A 17564-nucleotide genomic window follows, 5' to 3' on the forward strand; every position below is an offset into this window, starting at 1 on the left:
GTCCGGTTAGACCACACTCGGAGCACTGTGTACAGTTCTGGTCCGGTTAGACCACACTCAGAGCACTGTGTACAGTTCTGGTCCGGTTAGACCACACTCGGAGCACTGTGTACAGTTCTGGTCTGGTTAGACCACACTCGGAGCACTGTGTACAGTTCTGGTCTGGTTAGACCACACTCGGAGCACTGTGTACAGTTCTGGTCTGGTTAGACCACACTCGGAGCACTGTGTACAGTTCTGGTCCGGTTAGACCACACTCGGAGCACTGTGTACAGTTCTGGTCCTGTTAGACCACACTCAGAGCACTGTGTACAGTTCTGGTCCAGTTAGACCACACTTGGAGCACTGTGTACAGTTCTGGTCTGGTTAGACCACACTCGGAGCACTGTGTACAGTTCTGGTCCGGTTAGACCACACTTAGAGCACTGTGTACAGTTCTGGTCCTGTTAGACCACACTCAGAGCACTGTGTACAGTTCTGGTCTGGTTAGACCACACTCAGAGCACTGTGTACAGTTCTGGTCCGGTTAGACCACACTTAGAGCACTGTGTACAGTTCTGGTCTGGTTAGACCACACTCAGAGCACTGTGTACAGTTCTGGTCCAGTTAGACCACACTCGGAGCACTGTGTACAGTTCTGGTCCGGTTAGACCACACTCGGAGCACTGTGTACAGTTCTGGTCCAGTTAGACCACACTCGGAGCACTGTGTACAGTTCTGGTCCAGTTAGACCACACTCGGGGCACTGTGTACAGTTCTGGTCCAGTTAGACCACACTCGGGGCACTGTGTACAGTTCTGGTCCGGTTAGACCACACTCGGAGCACTGTGTACAGTTCTGGTCCAGTTAGACCACACTCGGAGCACTGTGTACAGTTCTGGTCCAGTCAGACCACACTTGGAGCACTGTGTACAGTTCTGGTCCAGTTAGACCACACACGGAGCACTGTGTACAGTTCTGGTCCGGTTAGACCACACTCGGGGCACTGTGTACAGATCTGGTCTGGTTAGACCACACTCGGAGCACTGTGTACAGTTCTGGTCCAGTTCGACCACACTCGGCGCACTCTGTACAGTTCTGGTCCGGTTAAACCACACTCGGAATGGGGAGGGATATTCTTTGCATGAACTGTGTCTGATATTGATTAATATCTGGTCTCTGCGTGTTACCTCTGTCACAGGGTATGCAAATTCACATTAGCGAGACAACGAAGGATCACCTGGAACATGAACCCTACATTATCGAGGAGCGGGGCAAGATATTTGTCAAGGTGAGTGTCTAAGATGTGACCTCCACCCTCGACCCGAATTATTCCCACTCACATCAACACAGTGGCTACCACAGTAGGTCAGAGGCTGGGAATCCTGCGGAGAGTAACTCACCTCCTGACTCCCCTCAAAGCCTGTCCACCATCTACACGGCACAAGTCAGGAGTGTGATGGAATACTCCCCACTTGCCTGGATGGGTGCAGCTCCAACAACAATCTCCACTTGCCTGGATGAGTGCGGCTCCAACAACAATCTCCACTTGCCTGGATGAGTGCGGCTCCAACAACAATCTCCACTTGCCTGGATGAGTGCGGCTCCCAACAACACTCGAGAAGCTCGACACCATCCAGGACAAAGCAGCCCCGCTCGATCGACACGCTAACCACAAACACTCACTCCCTCCTCCACCGACGCACAGTGGCAGCCGTGTGAACCATCTACAAGATGCACCGCAGCGACTCACCAAGGCTCCTTCAACAGCACCTTCCAAACCCGCCACCTCTACCATCTAGAAGGACAAGCAGACACATGGGGAACACCCCCACCTGCAAGTTCCCCCTCCGAGCCACTCACCATCCCGACTGGGAAATATATCGGCCGTTCCTTCACTGTGGCTGGGGTCAAAATCCCGGAACTCCCTCCCTAACAGCACTGTGGGTGTACCTACCCCACACACAGGGACTGACTGATGTCCAATAACAATCCTGGAACTCCCTCCCTAACAGCACTGTGGGTGTACCTACCCCACACACGGGGACTGAATGATGTCCAATAACAATCCTGGAACTCCCTCCCTAACAGCACTGTGGGTGTACCTACCCCACACACGGGGACTGAATGATGTCCAATAACAATCCTGGAACTCCCTCCCTAACAGCACTGTGGGTGTACCTACCCCACACACTGGGACTGAATGATGTCCAATAACAATCCTGGAACTCCCTCCCCTAAATCTGGGCCTACAGTTACAGCGAGAGGCCTTGGGCCTGTGCTGGAGTTATAGCGAGAAGCCTGAAGCCTGGAGCTGGAGTTATAGTGAGAGGCCTGAAGCCTGGGGCTGAAGTTATAGCGAGAGGCCTGAAGCCTGGGGCTGGAGTAGTAGCGAGAGGCCTCAAGCCTGGGGCTGGAGTAGTAGCGAGAGGCCTCAAGCCTGGGGCTGGAGTTAGTGAGAGGCCTGAAGCGTGGGGCTGGAGGTAAGTGAGAGGCCTCAAGCCTGGGGCTGGAATTATAGCGAGAGCCCTGAAGCCTGGGGCTGGAGTTATAGAGCGAGACTGCAAGCCTGGGGCTGGAGTTATAATGAGAGGCCTCAAGCCTGGGGCTGGAGTTAGTGAGAGGTCTGAAGCGTGGGGCTGGAGGTAAGCGAAAGGCCTCAAGCCTGGGGCTGGAATTATAGCAAGAGGCCTAAAGCCTGGGGCTGGAGCTATAGCGGGAGGCCTCAAGCCTAGGGCTGGAGTTGTAGCGAGAGGCCTGAAGCCTGGCTGGAGTTATAGCGAGAGGCCTGAAGCCTGGGGCTGGAGTTAGCGGGAGGCCTGAAGCCTGGGGCTGGAGTTAGTGGGAGGCCTCAAGCCTGGGGCTGGAGCTATAGTGGGAGGCCTGAAGCCTGGGGCTGGAGTTATAGCGAGAGGCCAGAAGCCTGGGGCTGGAGTTATAGCAAGAGGCCAGAAGCCTGGGGCTGCAGTTAGTGAGAGGCCTGAAGCCTGGGGCTGGAGTTTGCGGGAGGCCTGAAGCCTGGGGCTGGAGTTATAGCAAGAGGCCTTGGGCCTGAGGCTGGAGTTATAGCGAGAGACCTTGGGCCTGAGGCTGGAGTTAAAGCGAGAGGCCTCGGGCCTGGGGCTGGAGTTATAGCAAGAGGCCTGAAGCCTGGGGCTGGAGTTATAGCGAGAGGCCTGAAGCCTGGGGCTGGAGTTATAGCGAGAGGCCTCGGGCCTGGGGCTGGAGTTATAGCAAGAGGCCTGAAGCCTGGGGCTGGAGTTATAGCAAGAGGCCTGAAGCCTGGGGCTGGAGTTATAGTGAGAGGCCTGAAGCCTGGGGCTGGAGTTAGCAGGAGGCCTCAAGCCTGGGGTTGGAGTTACAGAGAGAGAGACTTCACTCTGCCATGCGGGGGCCTGTAATTACCGGGACTGGATTCCAGAATTAGACTTGTCCTTTGAACTGGCGTGTGCGGCCAAATGGAATATTAACCCTTGGCGCTGCCAATCTTTGACTGCTCCTCAGGGTAAGGGCTACATGAAGACCTACTGGCTCAAAGGCAAGAGAGATGCCACCTTCAAGACATCGGCGGAATTGAGGAAAAGCAGCGACCAAAATGATGACAACAGGTAAACTGTGCCAGCCGCACACCATATACCCCCGCCACGGCCTGCCCCTGAGGCCTCCGGGGACAGAGGCACGGGGGAGGGACAACAAGAGGAGGCCATTCGGTCCCTCCGGCCTCCATTCTATCAAATCACGTCTCATCCTGAGGCTGAATTCCCGCCTCGGTTCTATCCACCTTCCTTCAAGCCCCACTTCTCAGCCCCGACATGGGGGAGAAAGTTCCGGATTCCCTCTCCCTTCTGTGTGTGTGGAAGAGCTTTCCGACGCTGCCACTCTCCCCCGAATGGCCTCCCTCATTTTAAGGTTCTCCTGCCCCCCCCCCGCCACCAAACTTGTTCTGGACACTCTCCCTCCCCCACCGTCAAGGGAAATAATTTCTCTCCCGATCAAATCCTTTAATCTTCTCAAACCTCTGTCCCCTCGGTTCGATCGCCCCCTTAATCTCCCATACTCGAGGGAGCAATGCCTCGACTGTACGACCCCACCTCCGAGTTAAACCCTTTCAGAAGCTGCGCGCGCTCCAAGGGTTAATAAACCCTTTCTGAATTACAAATGGGGTCTGAGGAGAGCTTTATATAATTTGAATCTCAAACCTGGGGCTGGAGTTACAGTGAATCACATCCTCCCACAGTGCGGCGCTCCCTCAGCACCGATCCTCCCACAGTGCGACGCTCCCTCAGCACTGACCCTCCCACAGTGCGGCGCTCCCTCAGCACTGACCCTCCCACAGTGCGGCACTCGCTCAGCAGTGACCCTCCCACAGTGCGGCGCTCCCTCAGCACTGACCCTCCCACAGTGCGGCACTCGCTCAGCAGTGACCCTCCCACAGTGCGGCGCTCCCTCAGCACTGACCCTCCCACAGTGCGGCACTCGCTCAGCAGTGACCCTCCCACAGTGCAGCGCTCCCTCAGCACCGACCCTCCCACAGTACGGCGCTCCAAGAGCACTGACCCTCCTACAGTGCGGCGCTCCCTCAGCACTGACCCTCCCACAGTGCGGCGCTCCCTCAGCACTGACCCTCCCACAGTGCGGCGCTCCCTCAGCACCGACCCTCCCACAGTGCGGCACTCCCTCAGCACTGACCCTCCCACAGTGCGGCGCTCCCTCAGCACTGACCCTCCCACAGTGCGGCACTCCCTCAGCACTGACCCTCCCACAGGGGGGCACTCCCTCAGCACTGACCCTCCCACAGTGCGCCGCTCCCTCAGCACTGACCCTCCCACAGTGCAGCAATCCCTCAGCACTGACCCTCCCACAGGGGGGCACTTCCTCAGCACTGACACTCCCACAGTGCGGCACTCCCTCAGCACTGACCCTCCCACAGTGCGGCGCTGCCTCAGCACTGACACTCCCACAGTGCGGCGCTCCCTCAGCACTGACCCTCCCACAGTGCGGCGCTCCCTCAGCACTGACCCTCCCACGGTGCGGCGCTCCCTCAGCACTGACCCTCCCACAGTGCGGCTCTCCCTCAGCACCGACCCCCCCACAGTGCGGCGCTCCCTCAGCACCGACCCTCCCACAGTGCGGCGCTCCCTCAGCACTGACCCTCCCACAGTGCGGCACTCCCTCAGCACTGACCCTCCCACAGTGCGGCGCTCCCTCAGCACTGACCCTCCCACAGTGCGGCACTCCCTCAGCACTGACTCTCCCACAGTGCGGCGCTGCCTCAGCGCTGACCCTCCCACAGTGCGGCACTCCCTCAGCACTGACCCTCCCACAGGGGGGCACTCCCTCAGCACTGACACTCCCACAGTGCAGCACTCCCTCAGCACTGACCCTCCCACAGTGCGGCACTGCCTCAGCGCTGACCCTCCCACAGTGCGGCGCTCCCTCAGTACTGACCCTCCCGCAGTGCGGCGCTGCCTCAGCACTGACCCTCCCACAGTGCGGCGCTCCCTCGGCACCGAACCTCCCACAGTGCGGCGCTCCCTCAGCACTGACCCTCCCACGGAGCGGCGCTCCCTCAGCACTGACCCTACCACAGTGCGGCGCTCCCTCAGCACTGACCCTCCCACAATGCGGCGCTCCCTCAGCACCGACCCTCCCACAGTGCGGGTCTCCCTCAGCACCGACCCCCCCACAGTGCGGCGCTCCCTCAGCACCGACCCTCCCACAGTGCGGCGCTCCCTCAGCACCGACCCTCCCACAGTGCGGCACTCCCTCAGCACTGACCCTCCCACAGTGCGGCGCTCCCTCAGCACTGACCCTCCCACAGGGGGGCACTCCCTCAGCACTGACCCTCCCACAGTGCGGCGCTCCCTCAGCACTGACCCTCCCACAGTGCAGCACTCCCTCAGCACTGACCCTCCCACAGGGGGGCACTCCCTCAGCACTGACACTCCCACAGTGCGGCACTGCCTCAGCACTGACCCTCCCACAGGGGGGCACTCCCTCAGCACTGACCCTCCCTCAGTGCGGTGCTCCCTCAGCACTGACCCTCCCACAGTGCGGTGCTCCCTCAGCACTGACCCTCCCACAGTGCGGCGCTCCCTCAGCACTGACCCTCCCACAGTGCGGCGCTCCCTCAGCACTGACCCTCCCACAGTGCGGCGCTCCCTCAGCACTGACCCTCCCACAGTGCGGCGCTCCCTCAGCACTGACCCTCCCACAGTGCGGCGCTCCCTCAGCACTGACCCTCCCACAGTGCGGTGCTCCCTCAGCGGGACTCACTCATCGGTCGCTGCGCAGAATGGTTCGCCTTCGCTGTGAAGTCTCTCTCAATGTTACTCCTCTCTCTCTCTCGATAGCCAGAACGAGAGTACACCCTCTCCCGAGACGGGAATCTGGAAGGATGGAGAGGTGCATTCCTCAGGCTCGTACGAGTCAGGCGAAGGCTCGCACAGTGCCGGTTCCGATGACTTCCGTGAGCTAAAGAAGAAGGTCAAACATCAAAGGGTGGCCAGGACCGATTGCGTGGACAACCCAGAACAGGCCGAACCCGTGGGGAATGTTGGGACCCAAAACCTACCACCCCGCGCACCCTTCAGAAGCATCAGCTGCGTGTTAGTGTGACACAATGTCACCCCCATCCGAACCACCCCCTCCCTATCTCTGTAACCCCCTCCAGCCCCTACACCCCTTCCCTATCTCTGTAACCTCCTCCAGCCCCTACACCCCCTCCCTATCTCTGTAACCTCCTCCAGCCCCTACACCCCCTCCCTATCTCTGTAACCTCCCCCAGCCCCTACACCCCCTCCCTATCTCTGTAACCCCCTCCAGCCCCGACACCCCCTCCCTATCTCTGTAACCTCCCCCAGCCCCTACACCCCCTCCCCATCTCGGTAACCTCCTCCAGCCCCTACACCCCCTCCCTATCTCTGTAACCTCCTCCAGCCCCTGCACCCTCTCTCTATCTCTGTAACCTCCTCCAGCCCCTACACCCCCTCCCTATCTCTGTAACCTCCTCCAGCCCCTACACCCCCTCCCCATCTCGGTAACCTCCTCCAGCCCCTACACCCCCTCCCTATCTCTGTAACCTCCTCCAGCCCCTGCACCCTCTCTCTATCTCTGTAACCTCCTCCAGCCCCTACACCCCCTCCCCATCTCTGTAACCCCCTTAAGCCCTGCACCCCCTCCCTATCTCTGTAACCTCCTCCAGCCCCCTACACCCCCCTCCCTATCTCTGTAACCTCCTCCAGCCCCTACACCCCCTCCCTATCTCTGCACCCTCCTCCAGCCACTACACCCCCTCCCTATCTCTGTAACCTCCTCCAGCCCCTACACCCCCTCCCTATCTCTGTAACCTCCTCCAGCCCCTACACCCCCTCCCTATCTCTGTAACCTCCTCCAGCCCCTACAACCCTCCGAGATCTCTGCGCTCCTCCGATTCCGGCCTCTTGAGCATCCCCCGATTCCCATCGCTCCGCCATTGGCGGCCGTGCCTTCAGCTGCCTGTGGGGCCCTAAACTTTGGAATTCCCTCCCTCAACCTCTCCTCCTCTCTCTGTGTCTCTCTCTCTGTGTCTCTCTCTCTCTGAATGGCTCTCTCTCTCTGTCTCTCTCTCTCTGTCTCTCTCTCTCTGTCTCTCTCTTCTTTCTCACTCTCTGTGTCTCTCTCTCTCTGTATCTCTCTCTCCGTTTCTCTCTCTCTCTGTCCCTCTCTCTCTGTCTCTCCCTTGCTCCCTCTCTCTCTCTCCCTCTCTGTCTCTCTCTCTCTGTGTCTCTCTCTCTGTCTCTATCTCTGTCTGTCTCTCTCTCTGTCTCTCTCTGTCTGACTCTCTCTCTCTCTCTGTCTCCCACTTCCTCTATCTCTCGCCTCCTTTAAGACCCTTCTTATTCACCTGTCCCTAACATCTCCCCGTGTGTTTCTGGGTCGAATCCTGTATGGATTTAATGTGCTCTGAAGTACCTTGTGATGGTCTATTAAAGGAATTCCATCAATGGAAGATGCTGTTATCTGTTCTGTGGGCCCTGCGAATCAAACCTGAGGCTTTGGGCCAAAGGTTTGGGCCCTGAATTGTCTGCCGACCTTTGACCTTATGGGGCCTGGCCTGAAGGCTTTGGGCCTTCCGCAGGCTTTCTCGAATTCTTTGGGGAGTGGGAAGCGGAGGCCACAGGTAAACACGTACTCAAACCACCCCCGAATGTCGAAGGGGGCCGCCCTTACCCGTCATGCCAGCGCCCGGTCCACGGAGTGCTTGCTGAAGGCAAAAGAGCGGGCCCTCGTATCAAAACTGCCAAATATGGCCGCCGCATCTCCCCCACAGCGGCAGACCAGGTTACTCGGGGGGCGGGGGGGGGGGGGGTGCTGATGCATTCTGGGAAGGTAAAGGACCTTGGCTACCCTCCCTCACGGGACGACGGAGCCTCCAAACAGGCTATTCGGCCCATCGGGGCTGCCAGCTGCCTCTTAAGGAACATTCCTCGTGATCCCAAGTGCCTTATCCCCGTAACCTGGCACGTTCTCCCTTTTGAGGCGACAATCCACTTCCCGTTGGAGTAGGCCGATCGGAACGGCCTCTGCCACCCTCTCAGGAGGCTTCTGATCCCATCGTGCCCCTCTGTGGCACCTACCAACACTTAAATCAGAAGCCAGGAACAGGCCCGATTTCAGGCCCAGCGAGCCTTTCTTTGCCATTCGATAACATCACGGCTGATCCAGAGAATCCCCTACAGCGCACAAGGAGTCCATTCAGCCCAGCGAGTCCCATACCAACCCACCCAGGTCAATCCTCACTCCCCATTCTTGTAACCCTGTGCATTTTACCATGCCCAATCCACCTAACCTGCACGTCTTTGGACACGAAGGGGCAATTTTGCATGGCCCAATCCACCTAACCTGCACGTCTTTGGACACGAAGGGGCAATTTAGCATGGCCAGTCCACCAAACCTGCACATCTTTGGACACTAAGGGGCAATTTAGCATGGCCCAATCCACCTAACCTGCACGTCTTTGGACACAAAGGGGCAATTTAGCATGGCCAGTCCACCAAACCTGCACATCTTTGGACACTAAGGGGCAATTTAGCATGGCCAATCCACCTAACCTGCACATCTTTGGACACTAAGGGGCAATTTAGCATGGACAATCCACATCTTTGGGTGGCACAGTGGGTTAGCACTGCTGCCTCACAGCACCAGGGACCTGGGTTCGATTCCCGGCTCGGGTCACTGTCTGTGTGGAGTCTGCACGTTCTCCCCGTGTCTGCGTGGGTTTCCTCCTGGTGCTCCGGTTTCCTCCCACAGTCCCAAAGATGTGCAGGTTAGGTGGATTGGCCATGCTAAATTGACAGTTAGTGTCAGGGGGACTAGCGAGGGTAAATGCATGGGGTTATGGGGATAGGGACTGGGTGGGATTGTGGTCGGTGCAGACTCGATGGGTCGAATGGCCTCCTTCTGCACTGTAGGATTCTATGATCTTTGGACACTAAGGGTCAATTTAGCACCGAACATGCACATCTTTGGACTGTGGGAGGAAACCGGAGCACCCGGAGGAAACCCACGCAGACACGGGGAGAACGTGTAGACTCTGCACAGACAGTGACCCGAGCCGGGAATCGAACCCGGGTCCCTGGCGCTGTGAGGCTGCAGTGCTAACCCACTGTGCCACCCTGCCGCCCAGATTGCGTCCTCAACTCCTCATTGTCACTATAACTCCAGCCTTGGGTCATTGTCTGTGTGGAGTTTGCACATTCTCCCCGTGTCTGCATGGGTCTCCTCCGGGTGCTCCGGTTTCCTCCCACAGTCCGAAAGACGTGCTGGTTAGGGTGCATTGGCCGTGCTAAATTGCCCCTCTGTGTACCCGAACAGGAGCCGGAGTGTGGCGACAAGGGGATTTTCACAGTAACGTCATTGCAGTGTTAATGTAAGCCTACTTGTGACACTGATAAATAAACTTAACATTTTTAAACTGTGACCCCCTACTCCGCACAAACTGAAATATTAAAATCTTAGACGTACAGAGGTAAAGTACAAAACGCCATGTTTACACTGTAAAACATACTGCGGCAACTCATTGGTCAGAACATTGAATACAGGAGATGGGACGTCTTGTTGAAGTTGTACAAGACATTGGTAAGGCCCCACTTGGAATACTGTGTGTAATTCTGGTCACCCTATTATAGAAAGGATATTATTAAACTGGAAAGAGTGCAGAAAAGATTTACTAGGATGCTACCGGGACTTAATAGTTTGAGTTATAAGGAGAGGCTGGATAGACTGGGACTTTTTACTCTGGAGCGTAGGAGGCTGAGGGGTGATCTTATAGAGGTCTATAAAATAATGAGGGGCATAGATCAGCGAGATAGTCAACATCTTTTCCCAAAGGTAAGGGAGGCTAAAACTTGAGGGCATAGGTTTAAGGTGAGAGGGGAGAGATACAAAAGTGTCCAGAGGGGCAGTTTTTTCACACACAGGGTGGTGAGTGTCTGGAATGAGCTGCCAGAGGTAGTAGTAGAGGCGGGTACAATTTTGTCTTTTAAAAAGCTTTTAGACAGCTATATGGGTACGATGGGTATAGAGGGATATGGGCCAAATGCAGGCGATTGGGACTAGCTTAGTGGTTTAACAAAAAGGCAGCATGGACAAGTTGGGCCGAAGGGCCTGTTTCCATGCTGTAAACATCTATGACTATGACGTGTGGTCGGCATGGTGGCACAGTGATTAGCACTGCTGCCTCACAGCGCCAGGGACCCGGGTTCGATTCCCGGCTCGGGTCACTGTCTGTGCGGAGTCCGCATGTTCTCCCCGTGTCTGCCTGGGTTTCTTTGGGTGCTCCGGTTTCCTCCCACAGTCCAAAGATGTGCAGGTTAGGTGGATTGGCCGTGCTAAATTGCCCCTTAGTGTCCAAAAATGTGCGGGTTAGGTGGATTGGCCATGCTAAATTGCCCCTTAGTGACCAAAGATGTGCGGGTTAGGTGGATTGGCCAAGCTAAATTGCCCCTTAGTGTCCAAAGGTGTGCAGGTTAGGTGGATTGGCCATGCTAAATTGCCCCTTAGTGTCCAAAGATGTGCAGGTTAGGTGTATTGGCCAAGCTAAATTGCCCCTTAGTGTCCAAAGGTGTGCAGGTTAGGTGGATTGGCCATGATAAATTGACCCAAGTGTTAGGGGGCTAAGCAGGGTAAATATGTGGGGTGACGGGAATAGGGCCTGGGTGGGATTGTGGTCGGTGCAGACTCGATGGGCCAAATGGCCTCCTTCTGCACTGTAGGGATTCTATGACTCCATAACTCCTGCCTCGGTCCGATAATCGGACAAGGGGACTTTTGGCCAGGTTTATTGAGGCCTAGTGATTCAGGCTTCTTTCCACATGCCCGGTTGCCGGGAGACAGCCACCCCCCCCCCCCCCCCCCCCCGCCCCCCCGTCGCCAAGGCATTGGCCTAAAAGAGAGGGGAGGGCGAGAATCCACACAGAAAAACAGCTGGGGAATGGAAATACAGGGTCCCTCAGTGGCTAAGGGTCAAAGGGGAATGTGAGCATGCATGCTAACGTCCAGAATCATCTCACCATCGATCGTCACAGCCGCGGTTGACAATGTCTTCATTCCCTTCGCGCTTCAATAAGTCGATGGCCTTCGATAAACTATCTGATCTCCTGGTGCGGGTATTTAATGCTGGTTAATTGATGACGATAATATGTGAGGAAAGATACCAACGAGATTACATCTCCAACCTACTGGTTCACCAATACTGCACGACGCACTTTTATCAACATTGATTAGTATTGCTATCATCACTGTACAAGGCACCATGAGGCCATTCGCCACATCGGACAAGTGCTGCCTCTTTGAAAGAGTGATCTGCATGGTCCGACTCCCTCCCCCAAAACACACTGCGACACCCTGACCACCCACACCCCCCGATCTATCACTCCGCCCCTCATTACTGACCCTCCCACAGTGCGGCTCTCCCTCAGCATTGACCCTCCAACAGTGCGGCGCTCCCTCAGCACTGACCCTCCGACAGTGCGGCGCTCCCTCAGCACTGACCCTCCCACAGTGCGGCGCTCCCTCAGCACTGACCCTCCAACAGTGCGGCGCTCCCTCAGCACTGACCCTCCCACAGTGCGGCGCTCCCTCAGCACCGACCCTCCCACAGTGCGGCGCTCCCTCAGCACTGACCCTCCCACAGTGCGGCACTCCCTCAGCACCGACCCTCCCACAGCATGGCGCTCCCTCAGCACCGACCCTCCCACAGTGCGGCGCTCCCTCAGCACTGACCCTCCTACAGTGCGGCGCTCCCTCAGCACCGACCCTCCCACAGTGCGGCGCTCCCTCAGCACTGACCCGCCTACAGTGCGGCGCTCCCTCAGCACTGACCCTCCCACAGTGCGACGCTCCCTCAGCACTGACCCTCCCACAGTGCGGCGCTCCCTCAGCACTGACCCTCCCACAGTGCGGCGCTCCCTCAGCACTGACCCTCCCACAGTGCGGCGCTCCCTCAGCACTGACCCTCCAACGGTGCGACGCTCCCTCAGCACTGACCCTCCCACAGTGCGGCGCTCCCTCGGCACTGACCCTCCCACAGTGCGGCACTCCCTCCTCACTGACAGTCCCACAGTGTGGAGGGTGCTTTACTCTGTATCTAACTCCTCTTTGAAAGAGTGATCTGCATGGTCCCTCCCCCAAACCACACTGCGACACCCTGACCACCCGCACCCCCTGATCTATCACTCCGCCCCTCATTACTGACCCACCAACAGTGCGGCGCTCCCTCAACGCTGACCTGTCCTGTCCTGGGAGTGTTTGATGGGGACTTTGTAGAGGGAGCTTTACTCTGTATCTAACCCCGTGCTGTCCCTGTCCTGGGAGTGTTTGATGGGGGGACAGTGTAGAGGGAGCTTTACTCTGTATCTAACCCCGTGCTGTCCCTGTCCTGGGAGTGTTTGATGGGGGACAGTGTAGAGGGAGCTTTACTCTGTATCTAACCCGTGCTGTACCTGTCCTGGGAGTGTTTGATGGGGGACAGTGTAGAGGGAGCTTTACTCTGTATCTAACCCCGTGCTGTCCCTGTCCTGGGAGTGTTTGATGGGGGACAGTGTAGAGGGAGCTTTACTCTGTATCTAACCCGTGCTGTACCTGTCCTGGGAGTGTTTGATGGGGGGACAGTGTAGAGGGAGCTTTACTCTGTATCTAACCCCGTGCTGTCCCTGTCCTGGGAGTGTTTGATGGGGGACAGTGTAGAGGGAGCTTTACTCTGTATCTAACCCGTGCTGTACCTGTCCTGGGAGTGTTTGATGGGGGACAGTGTAGAGGGAGCTTTACTCTGTATCTAACCCCGTGCTGTACCTGTCCTGGGAGTGTTTGATGGGGGACAGTGTAGAGGGAGCTTTACTCTGTATCTAACCCCGTGCTGTACCTGTCCTGGGAGTGTTTGATGGGGGACAGTGTAGAGGGAGCTTTACTCTGTATCTAACCCCGTGCTGTACCTGTCCTGGGAGTGTTTGATGGGGACAGTGTCGAGGGAGCTTTACTCTGTATCTAACCCCGTGCTGCACCTGTCCTGGGAGTGTTTGATGGGGTCAGTGATGAGGGAGCTTTACTCTGTATCTAACCCTGTGCTGTACCTGTCCTGGGAGTGTTTGATGGGGGACAGTGTAGAGGGAGCTTTACTCTGTATCTAACCCTGTGCTGTACCTGTCCTGGGAGTGTTTAATGGGGACAGTGTAGAGGGAGCTTTACTCTGTATCTAACCCCGTGCTGTACCTGTCCTGGGAGTGTTTGATGGGGGACAGTGTAGAGGGAGCTTTACTCTGTATCTAACCCGTGCTGTACCTGTCCTGGGAGTGTGAGCTGGGAGACAGTGTAGACTGAACTTGAAGTGATCTGTCGGAAGCAAGAACCCCGCTTCCTGCGGAAGTGTCGGGTGGTAGTCTTGCAACAAATTGGGAACTTTAAATAAAGCAGTGGCCTCTGACATTTGTAATTGGCACGGGTTGTTGGTCCTGCTATGATATTACGTGGCAGACATCTGTCTGAGACTTAATCTGTCGATAAGGAATCACTCAGTCAGGAAACTCTGTTTACCATTTCCTCTTTCTATTGCGAGCGATGAGCTCGTGTGTGAGGTTGTGGTTTCAGTCTGGGACATCTTCGACTGCAGGGGGAGGTGAGGGGGGTTGCGTGATGGGGGCAAATTGACACGGTCCCGCTGACAGAACCTGCCCTCAGGGACAACCCTCAGTCCAAATCCAATGGAACCCATTCTATCTGCAAACTGCGCCCCCCTCCCCACCCCCGCAGTCCCTCACCCTTCCCCGCTTCTCTAATCCTGAAGGGGAATGGCTAGGAGGCCATTCAGCCCCTCCTGCTGTTCAATACTACCCCGGCCTCCATCGCTATCGGACCTTAGTTACTCTGAGCCTTACTCCCCCCAGCTCATCACAATTCTAACCATCGCAGCCAGGCTCTGTATTCATTCCCCATCCCTAACTGCCCCTTGATAAGGTCGTGGGGGAGCCGCCATCTTGAATCCGCTGCAATCTGTGTGTGGGGTAGGTACACCCACGGTGCTGTTAGGGAGGGAGTTCCAGGATTGTTATTGGACATCAGTCAGTCCCTGTGTGTCGGGTAGGTACACCCACAGTGCTGTTAGGGAGGGAGTTCCAGGATTGTTATTGGACATCAGTCAGTCCCCGTGTGTGAGGTAGGTACACCCACAGTGCTGTTAGGGAGGGCGTTCCAGGATTGTTATTGAACATCAGTCAGTCCCCGTGTGTGGGGTAGGTACACCCACGGTGCTGTTAGGGAGGGAGTTCCAGGATTGTTATTGGACATCAGTCAGTCCCTGTGTGTCGGGTAGGTACACCCACGGTGCTGTTAGGGAGGGAGTTCCAGGATTGTTATTGGACATCAGTCAGTCCCCGTGTGTGGGGTAGATACACCCACAGCGCTGTTAGGGAGGGAGTTCCGGGATTGTTATTGGACATCAGTCAGTCCCCGTGTGTGGGGTAGGTACACCCACAGTGCTGTTAGGGAGGGAGTTCCAGGATTGTTATTGGACATCAGTCAGTCCCCGTGTCAGGTAGGTACACCCACCATGCTGTTAGGGAGGGAGTTCCAGGATTGTTATTGGATATCAGTCAGTCCCCGTACGGGGGGTAGGAACATCCACAGTGCTGTTAGGGAGGGAGTCCCAGGATTGTTATTGAATATCAGTCAGTCATAGAGTCATAGAGGTTTGCAGCATGGAAACAGGCCCTTCGGCCCAACTTGTCCATGCTGCCCCCTTTTTTTAAAACCCCTCAGCTAGTCCCAATTGCCCGCGTTTGGCCCATATCCCTCTATACCCATCGTACCCATGTAACTGTCTAAATGCTTTTTAAAAGACAAAATTGTACCCGCCTCTACTACTACCTCTGGCAGCTCGTTCCAGACACTCACCACCCTCTGTGTGAAACAATTGCCCCTCTGGACACTTTTGTATCTCTCCCCTCTCACCTTAAACCTATGCCCTCTAGTTTTAGACTCCCCTACCTTTGGGAAAAGATATTGACTATCTAGCTGATCTGTGCCCCTCATTATTTTATAGACCTCTATAAGATCACCCCTCAGCCTCCTACGCTCCAGAGAGAAAAGTCCCAGTCTATCCAGCCTCTCCTTATAACTCAAACTATTAAGTCCCGGTAGCATCCTAGTAAATCTTTTCTGCACTCTTTCCAGTTTAATAATATCCTTTCTATAATAAGTCCCTGTGTGTGGGGTAGGTACACCCACAGTGCTGTTAGGGAGGGAGTTCCGGGATTTTGACCCCAGCCACAATGAAAGAACGGCCGATATATTTCCCAGTCGGGATGGTGAGTGGCTCGGAGGGGGAGCTTGCAGGTGGGGGTGTTCCCCATGTGTCTGCTGCCCCCCCCTTGTCCTTCTAGATGGTAGAGGTGGCGGGTTTGGAAGGTGCTGTTGAAGGAGCCTTGGCGAGTCGCTGCGGTGCATCTTGTAGATGGTACACACGGCTGCCACTGTGCATCGGTGGTGGAGGGAGTGAGTGTTTGTGGTTAGCGTGTCGATCGGGCGGGGCTGCTTTGTCCTGGATGGTGTTGAGCTTCTTGAGTGTTGTTGGGAGCCGCACTCATCCAGGCAAGTGGAGATTGTTGTTGGAGCCGCACTCATCCAGGCAAGTGGAGATTGTTGTTGGAGCCGCACTCATCCAGGCAAGTGGAGATTGTTGTTGGAGCCGCACTCATCCAGGCAAGTGGAGATTGTTGTTGGAGCCGCACTCATCCAGGCAAGTGGAGATTGTTGTTGGAGCCGCACTCATCCAGGCAAGTGGAGATTGTTGTTGGAGCCGCACTCATCCAGGCAAGTGGAGATTGTTGTTGGAGCCGCACTCATCCAGGCAAGTGGAGATTGTGGTTGGAGCTGCACTCATCCAGGCAAGTGGAGAGTATTTCATCACACTCCTGACTTGTGCCTTGTCGATGGTGGACAGGCTTTGGGGGGAGTCAGGAGGTGAGTTACTCTCCGCAGGATTCCCAGCCTCTGACCTGCTCTTGGGAATCGCAGGCTGGAGGGAGAGGGGGGGAGGAGGCAATGCTGGGCCCCTGTAACCCTCCCAGCCTCAGCACACTCAGCAGTGTGGGGGTCAGAGGGTGAGGTATCGATGTATCGTCAAACACAGCAGCAGAATTCACTGTGGTGAGTGAGAGAGTCTCACTGCCCTGTCGGACATCCCTCAGGAGGAAGTTTCAACACCAAGCCAGATAGTCACAGAGTTTCACCTTGACTCAATATCTTTTCCCCACAAGAAAAAACTAACACAAATTATAATATTTCATTTTTAAGAAGAAAAAGGCCCAGGAGGCAAGAAGACAACAAGCCACAGGATAAAGGCAAGGCATCATGGGGAGCGGCAAGGGTGGGACGTGAGCAGACAGAGAAGTGGCAGAGTGTGAAGAAAAGGGGGACGTCTCTCTCTCTCTGTCCGTACCCAAAAATCACTCTCTCTCCCTACCCTCAGACTCCAGTCTCTCTCTCTCTCTCTCTACCCTCAGGCTCCAGTCTCTCTCTCTCTCTCTCCCTACCCTCAGACTCCAGTCTCTCTCTCTCTCTCTCTCCCTACCCTCAGACTCCAGTCTCTCTCTCTCTCCCTACCCTCAGACTCCAGTCTCTCTCTCTCTCTCCCTACCCTCAGACTCCAGTCTCTCTCTCTCTCTCCCTACCCTCAGACTCCAGTCTCTCTCTCTCTCTCCCTACCCTCAGACTCCAGTCTCTCTCTCTCTCTCTCTCCCTACCCTCAGACTCCAGTCTCTCTCTCTCTCTCTCTCCCTACCCTCAGACTCCAGTCTCTCTCTCTCTCTCTCTACCCTCAGGCTCCAGTCTCTCTCTCTCTCTCTCTCCCTACCCTCAGACTCCAGTCTCTCTCTCTCTCTCTCTCCCTACCCTCAGACTCCAGTCTCTCTCTCTCTCTCTCTACCCTCAGACTCCAGTCTCTCTCTCTCTCCCTACCCTCAGACTCCAGTCTCTCTCTCTCTCTCTCTGTCCCACCCCAAAGATCTCTGTCTCTCCCTCTCTGTCCAACCCCAAAAATCTCTCTCTGTCTC

The 17564-nt window shown here is 56.2% G+C and overlaps 1 protein-coding gene across 1 annotated transcript in view; it reads left to right on the forward strand.

Moving 5' to 3' along the window:
• LOC144487896 (soluble guanylate cyclase 88E-like) overlaps positions 1-6614 on the forward strand; it is a 54706-nt gene extending 48092 nt beyond the window's left edge. The window contains exons 12-14 of the mRNA XM_078205947.1: positions 1181-1270; positions 3484-3587; positions 6333-6614. Of these exons, the coding sequence (XP_078062073.1) occupies positions 1181-1270; positions 3484-3587; positions 6333-6597 (459 nt within the window). The 3' untranslated portion in view covers positions 6598-6614. The remainder of the gene's footprint in view (positions 1-1180; positions 1271-3483; positions 3588-6332) is intronic.
• The last annotated feature ends 10950 nt before the right edge of the window (positions 6615-17564 follow it).

The sequence above is a fragment of the Mustelus asterias genome, unplaced genomic scaffold (assembly GCF_964213995.1).
Source record: "Mustelus asterias unplaced genomic scaffold, sMusAst1.hap1.1 HAP1_SCAFFOLD_1109, whole genome shotgun sequence".
NCBI classification, from domain to species: Eukaryota; Metazoa; Chordata; class Chondrichthyes; order Carcharhiniformes; family Triakidae; genus Mustelus; species Mustelus asterias.